Below are 12,774 nucleotides of genomic sequence, written 5' to 3'. Positions count from 1 at the left end.
CTAATTCAAAGTGTATTTCGGAATAGCAACTTTCACACCAACTCCTCTGACTCTGGTATACCATATATATTAATGCACAGGCTTCGACTGTAGGTATGTGCCGATAATCGCAAAAATCAAATTTGTCAAATTTGATTTTTGATTTTTTTTCAAAAGTTATAAAAGCGTCTTTGCAAGATTCACAAACCATCAACAGAAATGTTCGGGTCATCACTATATAGTGTTTTTCCCATAAATAATAGCTATAATGCTCAAAAGGATGGTCTGTATACCTTGGCCATACTAAAATGGCATTTCGATGTGCCAACGATACTTTCTTTTGACGGGTTATCAAACTCAAATCTGGTGGAGGTGGTCGTTCACATTTGACAGCGAGTGCATTAATATATTTCCACCTATATTCGGGATATTTTTCCATTATCTGTAGCGTTAGCGTCCTCGGTAAGGTCGTTTCAAGCAGAAAATGTGCAACAGAATGAACATTTTCACTAATTGACTTTATACATAGATCTTTCAACGACAACAATTCGGCCATTGTCTACAACAGAGAAAAAAAAATTACAGTGCCTTGTAATGTCCCCACGGAAGAGTATCAAACGTGTTTGCTATAAGATATCTTTTGTCGTCATACGGACTTAGCGCCACTTTAATTTGTTCGATACTAAACACCTCGTGCGTATAAGAACGAATGGTTCGTTGAGTAGCATGTTTTTCTTTTAAATTTTTCAAGCAATCAACAAAATCTTCAAAAGTTATTTTATTTTTAACAATCTGGTAGTTTACACCCTTTGATTTTTTTACAGTTTTTCCGTTTAAGATTTTATAAGTGTACATTTTCGATCTTAGCCCGGCATAGTGTGAAATTATTGAACCGTTGGCCTCGTCCTTCATTAGACCCAGTACTTTCTTATTGACGCGAGGCATATTCTATGGATTATCAATGGGATAGTCGGACGTGTCGAATTTGCTTAAATTGGACTTAATAACCTCTTCGTATACATCATCACAATGGATGTTGTAAATGAAACTGTCCGTGTCCATATACTGAATTTTACATTTCTCCGGACCTAACTTGGGTAGCATGTAATCGTAATGAAACGAATACATGATAATTTTAGATAGATCCAGAATTGACATTCCAATGTAAAGGGGTTTGTTAAAAATAAGTTCCGATTTTTTCAGTTCCACCAACATTAGATTATCATCTAGTACAGTTCTATTGTGAAATCGGGGACTAGCAATTAAATTTTTAGCACCGTAACGACCCTCCCACTTTCTAACAAATTTTACGACCCGATGCTTACGTATGTTTTCCATAGTTTTTCCGAACACCGCGTTGTTAAATAATTTAAAAAGATTTTTACCAAAAGTGGTAGTGGCTTGCGTCCGTAAGTGCTTATTTAGATCGATATATTCTTTAGCCAAGAAGATTGCCTAAATTTTAATACTCTGTGTATTTTAGTAAGAACGAGTCCGTGTTTTAAAGCTTGCTTTAAATTTCGATAGTGCATAACGTAATTGGTTTTATTAAAAAGGGTTGTCATCAATTTTGGTAATTTTGAATTGGGAGGCACGCGATGCTCGGCACAAAATGGGAAATCTTTATGTAGATCGTGTAAACTCTGAGGGTATTGCAAATCTACCTCCAAAATATAGCCTACCCCGCCCGTGTCTGGAATATTATTAATGCTAAGGGAGGCAATTTCTTCCCGAGTCAACCATGTGAATCCGCCGTAGGGAAGAGGCTCCGACATAGCCTTGCCGTAAAGATTGTTAACGTCAAAAAATGTGAGATAATTCGATTGCTTTGATGGATCGTAATTGGAGATGTACTTGTTGTTTGCCTCAACGTACCTGCCAACGCACACCGAAATCCCACCCCGTATACCCTGTTCGATAAACATAATCTGATCAATGTCACGCATCAGTTCTAAACGACATTTTGTGAATCTAAGCATACAGTCCCACGTATATCCGGGCATACTAAAATACCATGCCGGGTCCAAAATATGCGTCACCATACAATTTTTTCGAAAATTTTCAAATACGTCGGCCAAAAGGATAACGTCCGTTTTCAAATATAAATCCGAATATTCGCCCAAGTTTTTAATTTCAAACGCGGACCAGACTTTTTGCGCATGAGCATACTTTTCTTCACTAATGTCGGACTCATATAATTTATTGTAAAAAGCATCGATGGGCGGTAAACTCGTTTCGTTTAATTTGTCGTAGTCGTCTATGTAATCATAACAAAATACACCCTTTTGCGACAATAAATTTAGTTTTGATTCGTCTTGAAGGTGAGAAAATTCCTTTTTTAATATGTAAAGTTCATTTTTGTCGACGCTGTTTACCAAATTGTCTAGAGACGCCCCCAAAAATCTAAACGAATCTATAAATCGAAACTTTAGCTTATATACGGGCTCGTAATAGGTAAAAGATATGTATTTTTCCTTGTTGACCGGAACCAAACTTAAAGACCCTTTATTGCCCAAGGCCCTAAGGATAAAATGGGCGTCGTACCCTGAGAGATTCTGGAATACTACGGGCACTATGAACAATTTTCTAAAATTTAAATTACAAGCCTGATGGGCGAAATTTCTGAATTTCCCGGTAAAATGGTCGTGGTCGCGGACAATGACGTCTGTCGGTGAGAAAGGCTCTTCGCAAATATGACAATGTGTCGAAACTTGAGAGAAAGTAATTGACCCTTCCATGCGTACGATATCAATAAATTTCGATTGGACAAACTTCGATAAGTCAGATATTTGTCGGACGAACCAATCCATACAATCTGGGCCGCGATAGGATTCGAAAAAGGACAAAGAATCGTCATAAGAACATTTAAAATAATATGCGGCACTATATGCCTCATGCTTTTGATATTTTCGCGTTTTGTCTGAAATTACCAAATTTACATCTTTAAGTTGACTTTCGAAATCGGCGTAGATTACAAATGGCGTGGTTTGTTTGTATATATGGTTTCGAAATTCAACATAGTCGTATTTGGGAAAAGACACTTTATAATCGTTCAAACTGACACACAACCTTTCATGATCCTTTAAGAGCGTTTCGCTACTGAAGTAATTCAAACACCTATCGCAAATATATTTTTTACCGCTATGTCTACTCAGCTGGCGCGACACTAGTCGAGATAAATTTTTAATATAACAATAATGATATTTAATTTCTTCTTCTTTTTCATATTTATGGTCCTCTGCCGTCGTCGGTTCCGGATCAAAATCATTAATTTTTGGATAATACTTATTTTGAATTAATAGTAAATTGACATGTTTTTCGCGTTTTTCTTTAGTCAAACGGGCCGGTAACACTGAATAAAAACTTTTGCTGTTATTTTGAATTAACTCTAAAACGTACACATTTACGGAAATTTCGTTGAATTTTTCAAATATATGAATTTGATTTAGACCCATCGGTGTTGGGCAATTTTCAGTTCTTAAAACGCCCTTATAATAAGGATATGAAGTTGGTAAGTGTTGTTTGAGATGTACAGGAAAACAAGCACAGACCACTGACCAATAAAAACAGGCCTCGTCATTATTTTGAATATTAATGCATGCATTTTTTCTCTTAATTTCTGGGGGCAATTCAATGTAGGAAGAGCCGTTACCCACTTCAAATTTGTTAATATTAATTTCCAAATAAAGAATTTTTTGCAAGGCAAATCCCGAATCGCGTTCTTGAAATTCAGACAATTTATTTAGAATTTGAATTTTAACATTTTCAACGAACCATTCGTTTAAATCCAGAAATATATTTCACGTCGGTCACGTCTTGGTCGTCGCTTTTTCTCTTTATAAATTCCCCGCAAAACGTGGCATTTACTTTTAGCATTGGCGACGCTTGTTTTAAAATTTTTGAAATTTTTTTCTTAAATATGACAAGACAGTCGTTTAAAAACTGTTGTTCGTCTTTGTGTTTCAAATTGATTATTACACCCGTTAAAACTCTTCCCTGGAAACAAGACACGATCTGCTCCCACAAAACCCTTTGTTTTATATTTGCAGGACTGTTGTTTTGCAACCCCATTCCAAAATGGTGGCGATGATTCAAAATCATTTGTTTAATAGTCTTAAGATGTTGAATTGTTGTCTGTATTTTTCTTTGTAACCCCATGGATATATTTTTTTTTGGACTAGTACGAACAATCTTGTTGCACCGAATGATGTTTCTGCGTAAACGTCCCAACCAAACATTTTTATCTTCTTCCGTTAAATTATCGAACACGTATTTGTTCACTTGACGAAAAGCCAAAATTAAATTTTGAGCGTCCTCAATAGTTCGCGTAAAATTCATTGCGACCAATTAATAATAATATTTGAAAAAATAAGACTTACCGTCTCTCTCTCTCTCTCCCCCGTAATTTTTAATTTTGAACAATTTCAAATTGTTGAGCGGGCCAACTGCCGACTTCTTTAACGCCCCGATACACCAGACTGTAGCGGCCCGTCGAAAATTGGTCTATAATCGGCCGGAAGCTGTCCGTCACCCGGTTCGGCAGGAACACCACCGATAATTCTAACTCCAATAGAACCGCCTCCCCAAACTGGGTCTTTACTATTCTGGCCTTGTCTATCTTGTATGGTCGACCAACGTCTAACTGCCCCAACTTAACTATTGGTTTTTGATTCTCTTTATTCGCTGCAATTTTTTCATTTAATGATTTTAAGTCCATCTATAACGAAAGTAGAATCCTTCAGTTCAATATTGACAATTTTTTCAAAAAACAAAAAATAGTACTTACTTTGGCGTTGGTTTGGGATGGGTGCGGTGGGGGCGGCTAACACTGAGATAACACGGATCGTTTGATCAATTAAGCGACTTGATCACACACACAACTCAAGCGGTATTTAAATGATGTGACAAACAATCGAAACCTTTTATATACTGAATTCCGACAGCGGACTAATATGAAAGTCTCGTTGCGAAGGCAGGCGACGCGATGATCTCACCCGCCAAGGTTTCGTTTAAACATTTCGCAAAGCGATGATGTCATGCATCCGCTGCCGCACACCGGCGGGCGATGATATCATCCAGTCGTCAAACGCGACGGCGGCGGTACGCCATCGCACACAATCGCGCTGCAATTTACATTCATACCGCGATCAACGGTCGAGATTCGAAGCGAAGCTCACACCAGAATATATAATAATTTAATGGCGATAATTGATTTGTTTTAACATATTCATTGCGACCTAATAATAATAAAAATATTTGTAAAAATTAAGCTTATGTTAGTCTTTTACCAGAATACATAATAATTTAATGACGATAATTGATTTTGTTTTTAACATATTCATTGCGACCTAATAATAAAAAATATTTGTAAAAAAATTAGGCTTATGTTGGTTTTTTTTATTCTAATGTAAAATGTATATGTAACTTTTTTTTCACTTGTTGTTGTTGTTTGGAGGAGTGTGTGTGTGTGTGTGTGTGTCTAAATAAAAAAACACTAAAGATTTTTTTTTTTTTATTTACATCAACATCGACAATATTTTTAAAATAAAAAAAAACTATGGGATTGATGCGGGCAGAGAGGACGCTAAATTTGCAAAATGTTTAAGTTTTTTTCTGCATTCGTCGGAGTGAAGGCGCGCCACTTGTAACTCGCTCTGCAGCAGGGCAATTTTAGTTTCAGTCTCTTTGATCCGGTCCTCGTTTCGCACCAGCTGCGACTCTAAAACCATTTTCAACTGGAACGCTTCGCATACCACCCTTCTTTCTTCGTCGTCGATAAACGTATCGAACCAACCGGAGGAGGAGGAGGATGAGCCGGTATGCTGCTGCTGCTGCTGAACCGTTTCTTCCCTTTTTCTTTTTTTTTTGTGAGGCTTTGGGGGCGTCGTCGTACTACGACGCCGTTTTGACGGTTTTCTTACTTGTTGTTGTTGTTGCACTTCCGGTGGTGGTGGTGGCGGCGGCGGCGGCGTATAATGTATGTCGTAGCTCGTTAAAAATTCGTACAACTCTTCGGGGGGGAGCGATATTTGCTGCTGCTCCATGATGCGCGCCCCGACACAACTGTTACATCGACACTGAGACTTATAATACATTCGCGTCGTCAATCCACGAATCGTGCGACTTGTCCAATCCCAACCAGCGTACCAAAACTTTTTTACCGCGCCTGCGCAGAACCTTTTCAACGAGATAGACGTCAGGATTGGCCGTTTTTTGCAATTCTTCTTCGTAAAATCCTCCCATTATAGGTTTACCGTTCATACCTTCGAGAAGATACGTCACCGGGTTCGTGATCTGCACTTTGACCACTTTAAATAGTTCGGTGGTCCAATTCGGCGTGTATTCTTTGTTAAACACGTGTTTGGCTTTACTAATTCTAACCACGTCACCCACTTTCAATTTCCTAGCTCCGAATATTTTCAGGTGACTGAAAGCGCTCTTCAAAAGTGAATCGGCGTTACTTTTATTCACCGCATTAGGTTTCATTCCCGTCGTTCTGTGTTTCTTGTTGTTGTATTGTTGAACGACAGAGGGCAGCACGTCTGTCCAGCGGTACGTTCCGTTTAACGAGAAATACCGATGCAATTTTTCTTTGAGCGTCCTTATTACCCGTTCGACTATCGAGGCCTTTTTCTTACTGTACGTACTATAATGATTTATTTCGTGCTTGGTCATGAGCTTCTCAAAATTGCCATTATAAAATTCCTTGCCCAGATCCGTTTGCAGGTTTTTTGGGTGTCGATCCCGTGCCTCTTTTAGAATTTTGGCGAAGGCCTTGGTCACATCACTACCCGTTTTTCTTTTTAACGGTTCGCACCACACGTATTTTGAAAAACAATCGATAACAACCAATATAAATTTAAAGTTTTTATTTTGTTTCGCATATCGATCGAGCTGGGCCAAATCGGCCTGCCACAAATCATCCAACCCTCGTATTATAGTTCTGCGACGCGCATAATTTCTACGTGCCGGCCTGTGCAGTTCCCGCACGAGTTGTATCTTTTCTTTACTACTCATTCGTCAATTTGGTCCGCTGCTCTTTTTTTGGGCCGATACGACTGTTGCTGCGGCGGGTGATTGAGAATCTTTAATTCCAACGCCCTCGTTATATCTTTATTTTCCCGGGAGAGTCGATTCACCTCGGGAACAATCTCGTCGAATCTCCGTTCCGTCACTAACGCGTGATTTTCCAACTCTTGCTTTGTGCATATCTCGCCTAGTTTGCGATCAAGGTCGCGGCGAAACTTTAGAAATTCACCTCGAAACGTTCCGACTTGTTGCTCTAAACGTGCGAATCTACTCTTGTTTGTTTCCAACGTCAGGGTAATGTCCCTGTTTTGCCGCGAGAGTCGCTCCACCGCTAAAGCGTGTTTTTCGAACGCTTGTTCTTCTGGGGCTAGCAGCGGTGGTGCGATGACGTCCTTGGATCGTAGTCTTTTCGTAAGCGCCTCGTCCACTTCATCGTCCACGTACTTTTTGGTGGCCGCATCGTAGTTTTCGCTAGGCATTTGGACATTGCAAATTCTTAAATGGTTCATATCGACGTTTCCCTCCGCGGTAAAATCGAAGGCGGAGCTCTTTATCACGGTAGTTCGCTTGGAGCGGACACCGCTGGATCGTCCAAACTTGTCCAGACTCATTATTAAACTAACGTATTATACCGGCTTCTTTTAACTCTTCGACGATAGAGAGAATTTCGTTGTCCGCAGACGTGTTCCCTGCGTGTTTCGACGCGACCAGTAATTTTAGGCGCTCAACGAGTTCGTTGACGTCGTCCCAGTACACGTATTCCATAGGCGCGTTATTATAACGCATACTATAACCTTGTCCACTGTACGAATAAGGACGCGGTTTTACTAACGGTCGAATGACCTGAACGTACTTGGGTACCGTCGACGCGCCTTTTAGACGCCCGCGCGAGTCCCTATGTACCCCCGTGACATCCATAATTTTTTTATATTCTGCCAAATCGTTTTCGGTGTATGTCTGGGGGTTTTTCAAAAACACCAAATTATATAGGCCGAGAGTGCCGTTGTAACGCGTGCCGTCCACAATAATGTCGCCGGATCTTCGATGAAAATCCATCCACTTATTGCCGAGAACCCATTTCGAAGAGATCGAGTCATAAACGGGACCATAAACGATGTCCGTGTCGGCCGATTTCGCCCATAAATTTTGAATATAAGGATGGGAAATCTCGGGATATTGATCCAGATATGATCGAAAGGACTCGTTAGCCACATTCGAGGTATCAAACACTTCATCCTCCTCCCCTTCCTCCTGCTGAATATCTTGCATCTCTACACTACGATCGGCAGCCGAGGATGTCGCCGTTTCCCGAATCTCCTCCAACGGCAAAAACGACACGTTGTCGTTCTTTTTGATTTCCGCTTTCGGTTTTTGCTTGAGGCCGGTATGTTCGCTTTTTGCTTTTAACAACGCCGGTTGGAGGGGTTTTATTTTCGCAATACGCTCGAGCGGCTCGCTGACGGGTTTAAAAAGTTTCCGAATGGACGCGTCCTCCTCGCTCTTGCCCAACTTTAGAGCCAAGTACTTTTTCCTAATTGACTTGGACAGGTCGTTTACTTTCCGTTTAAGCGCCGCGTCGGCGATGTCAACGGGCGCCGCCTTCATGACACTGTGTGTTTCCGACGATCACTTGTCATCCACTTTTATATACTTATCAAAACCCTTGCGGTAACGGCCGTTTTTCAATTCAAAATCTTTGACAATTACGAGGCTTCCGTACTTGTCCTGCCAACAGGCGGAACAGATATTTTTGAACGCGTCGTACGAAACGTCGGGGGAGACGTGCTCGTCGTAAATTCACGTCATCCTGTTTAAACAGTACTATAATGTTGCAATTGTCCCTTATCAGTTGCTTGGGTATTTTGGAGTACGTCTGGCAGAGATAGGCCGCGTCGATGGACTTGTGTCGACACATTGAGAAATATTCGCGAATTTTATTTTGTTTGTCACACGACACGTCGTCGAAAATGAACACGGAATTCTCTTTCGCTTCACTGGGGTCGATTATCTCGTCGCTATCCCTGTAAGGAAAGTATCCAAGTCCTTTGGTTTGCTTCATTACGCGAGACAGTAGTTGGTATTTGGGTTGATACAGCGACTTTGAGTAGACGTAAACGTTCTCGAAACGCGCTCCATTGGGGCTGAAGAGTAGCGTCAACATGGCGTTAGTTTTACCGCACCCGCTCGGTCCACAAAACACCGCCCTAAACGAGTTGGGTAACAGTTTTCCGTGTTTGCTTTTATTGTTCCCGCCCTCGCCGCAAACAAAATCTAAATTTTCGATGGGGAGTGCGAGTTTCTGTTGCACCACCCGCATGACTACAACCCTTATTGGACCACCCCCTTTTATATATATACAACATATTTCGTGAATCTTTTGGACGCGGCGTGTAAGGCCCACGACATTGCTTATTCGCAGAAATAGTTGAAACTCGTCGGCTGGGTGACATCATCGTCCGCCGCGGGGCAGCGGGTGACGATGCCAAAAAATGCAAAAAATGCTTAAATCAAATTAATGAGCCACTCGGTCCGATTAGTAATCCACACATCCTGCGACACAGGAAATACGAAACGTTGATATTATTGCCGCATGTGTTTCCTTCGCTGCCGGAAATTGCATTTTATTTTTAATTTTCCACACATAACGTGGCCGGATGCGTACATCCGCGCGCGCGCGTGTTTCCGTCAGAAACTGATTAGAAATTAAAAAAAACAATAAGTAGAATATGTATATTTTATTGACCGAGACGTATATAGTGGAAAGACTCTAAAGCATTGAACAAGTTCATTTTATGAGACACGAGTTTTTCTATTTCCTCGCGCTCAAGGTATATTTCGATTAACGGATTGAATTTTTTCAGCGTTAAGTCACACCGTTCTTCTTCGTGCCAATAAGTCGCTTGCATGCAATCTCCTAGGGGGAAGATGACGTCGTTCCATTTTAGATTTCCAATTTCCTCGTCAATAAAATATAAAAACTTCAAAAATGCCTCGTGGGTAAAGTCTAGTCGCTGCTGGCCATTAACATACAGGCGTACTTGGGCGCAATCCATCTCGACATATATATGTTCATCGATCGTTACTGTAGTATCCGGAATACGCGTAGGCGTAATTCTTCTGTGATTATTAAATGTTGCATCCCAATCACCACCCATCGTTGTTGTTCTTGTTGTTCAGTCAACTAACACACACACAAAACTTACATTGTTTTTATAACTCCTACACAGTATTTATACATTTCATCCCCCTCCTATCGTCGAAATTGGACGGCACATTGAGTTTTAGTTATCTTGACCAAACACTTTGATAACAAAAGTAGCGAACTGGACGCGATCAGGTATAACAAAATGAAAATAGTTTGTTTTTGATTCGGGGAAAAGTGCTTGTCGTCGTCGTCACCACTGTCTTGGAGGCTTCTGGAGTTGTTTTTGTTTAAAGAGTCATTGCTACTGTTGCTGCTGCTGCTGCTACTGCTTACAATGCTTTGCCATTCTCCCTGATCTCCGTAACTGCGATCGGAGAAAACCAAACGAACTTTATAATTTTGGTGCACCGCACTCATTGGCAGTTTAGTCTCAAACAGGTTGCCGTCCGTCGCCGCTAGATGCATCGGCGTCCAGGTGTCCGGCCATGAACAGGAAAAATTACGATTATCGACGTTTTTGAAACACACATATGCTTCAATTACCCTGCTGGGTTTGTGAATATAAAACATATTTTGCACTAATGTGGACAACAAAATAAACTTGGCGTTTAGCGTAGCCATCGCGTTCTCGAATGACACTGATCACCACGTCGTCAGCGCTTTTTTATAGCGCTCAAACAATGAAAACACCGATTTTGCGAGGGAGCCGGTCCGTCGATATGGGTTCTGCTGTCAGGCCGGTTGTAATGCACAAAACACGGCAGATGAGTTTGTAGTTCAAAATTACATTGATGTTTTCCCGGTAATTTGTGCCACATATTTAACAATTCGTAGGGTCTCACCCGTTCTATGAGGTATTGTGCCGGCAGCACTTTCAGGTCTTCGCTGTTCAAGTTCGTTGGATGGCTCAACAGTATTTTATCCATCGTGGTCACCGCCTAGTCGTCAGTTTCATTAACAAATTTTTAATCTGTTGAAACACGCTCTCGCGTGGACAATTGATGCCTAATAGACTGAAATCCACGGGTCCTGCGTTGATCAATTTATTTAAAAAATTTCTCGCTAATGCCTAATAGACTGAAATCCACGGGTCCTGCGTTGATCTATTTATTTAAAAAATTCGTTGTACTCGTAATTTGTGCCACATATTTCCTGCAATTACGCGTGCCTATTGCGTCATGCGATTGCATCGTGGAACACCGGCCGCTTAGCGAAGTTGTCCGAACGTTGTCGTAATAAATACGAGGCAAATTTGATCGAGCGGCGCTATTCGTGGCGATACATCGTGTGTGTGTGTGTGTACTCGTGCTCCGAAAACACTTGACAATGAATAAAGAAGGTCCTTATTGCTGCTATTCCGCTGCTGGTAAGTTTTTGAAGAATTTTTTTTTAATTTTTTTAATTTTTTTTTCTTCTTTTCAAAAGATTTAACTCTCTGTCCCATCGATAAATCACACCTGTTGCTTAAGCGGCGCCTCAAAAATCACGTATGGAAGAAACACCCACAAGAGTGGCCGGCGTGGAAGGAGGAGCAGCTAAATCAACAGGTAGCAAGATTGAATGAAAAAATTGAAGAGGACCGGCAGTGGTACGCCTTGCAAACTCAAAGGCAACAAAAAAAACAGCAACAGAATTGGACGGCGGGACCAGTCACAACAACAACAACAGCAGATGATGATTGGGATACCAACAGTTGTAGTTCGTATCAAACGACAACAGATTGGACGGGACCAGTCACAACAACAGCAGATGATGATTGGGATACCAACAGTTGTAGTTCATATTTAGATTTTTAAAAAAATAAAAAAACATAGTATAGAAAAAAATGTTTTGCATTTCACACAGATCCAATCCTCGTTAATCATAAAATTCGTCGGGAATTATTAGAATAGTTATCTGTAAAAAAAAAAAAAAAAAATCTATAACTTTAACCTAGGGGGGAGTCACCGCACAAATCGGGCGAGTTGAGTGACAAAATGCTAGTCAAAATTAACGAAGTTGGTAAGTTAATTTAAAAAAAAAAATGCCTATCGAAAATGGATACACTTTTTTTAATCAAAAAATATCGGAAAAAAAAGTAAATTTAAGTCTCCCCCCGCTCTCGAACAAAGTAACTGCAGTACTAAATATACGCGGATCATAACTAGCGTTTTTATAGAGGGGGCGTGGGAGATGATTTTTTTTTATTCATATTTACGTGTTTTTTTAATAATACATGTTGCTACGCGGATCATAACTAGCGTTTTTATAGGGGGGACGTGGGAGATGATTTTTTTTTTTATTCATATTTACGTGTTTTTTTTTTAATAATACATGTTGCGCAGATCAAAATAAAACGACAAAGTTTTTTTTGAAAAAAATTTTATTTAATTTTTTTTATACAATAATGGGTATACTGGCGTATACCCATGAATATAATTCGAAAATATTATTTAGGGCGCACATCCGTCGTCCTCCGCCCTTGTGAAACATACAGTTCGGTCTCTGTTTTTTCTCAAACTTTGGCGGCGGCGGCGGCGGAGGTACAGTTGCGGCGTGGCCGTCTCGTCGTCGTGGCTCGCCGTCGTCAAACTGTTCCACGTTAATGATGGTGGGCTTCCACGCCGACGACTCCAGCCTCT

At 40.6% G+C, this 12,774-nt stretch overlaps 2 protein-coding genes across 2 annotated transcripts in view; one reads left to right on the top strand and one right to left on the bottom strand.

The window, feature by feature from the left end:
* The window catches only part of LOC132696547 (neuroligin-4, Y-linked), a 482,552-nt gene that overhangs the window by 29,752 nt on the left and 440,026 nt on the right, over window positions 1–12,774 (top strand). The window lies entirely within an intron of this gene.
* Window positions 3,790–6,229, bottom strand: LOC132696624 (hepatoma-derived growth factor-related protein 2-like). The gene is made up of 2 exons (XM_060661562.1): window positions 4,766–6,229; window positions 3,790–4,696 (listed from the first exon to the last, which is right to left on the bottom strand). Exon 1 carries the CDS (start codon window positions 6,072–6,074, stop codon window positions 5,535–5,537), a length of 540 nt encoding a protein of 179 aa, XP_060517545.1. The 5' UTR covers window positions 6,075–6,229; the 3' UTR covers window positions 3,790–4,696; window positions 4,766–5,534.

The sequence above is a fragment of the Cylas formicarius genome, unplaced genomic scaffold (assembly GCF_029955315.1).
Source record: "Cylas formicarius isolate icCylForm1 unplaced genomic scaffold, icCylForm1.1 PGA_scaffold_1__22_contigs__length_36826433, whole genome shotgun sequence".
In the NCBI taxonomy this organism is placed as follows: Eukaryota; Metazoa; Arthropoda; class Insecta; order Coleoptera; family Brentidae; genus Cylas; species Cylas formicarius.
This window is presented reverse-complemented; position numbering and strand designations above follow the sequence as displayed.

What these genes read in the sequence shown, in the direction of transcription:
- LOC132696624 (XM_060661562.1), bottom strand. Translation starts at nt 6,074, where the DNA reads ATGTATTATAAGTCTCAGTGTCGATGTAACAGTTGTGTCGGGGCGCGC.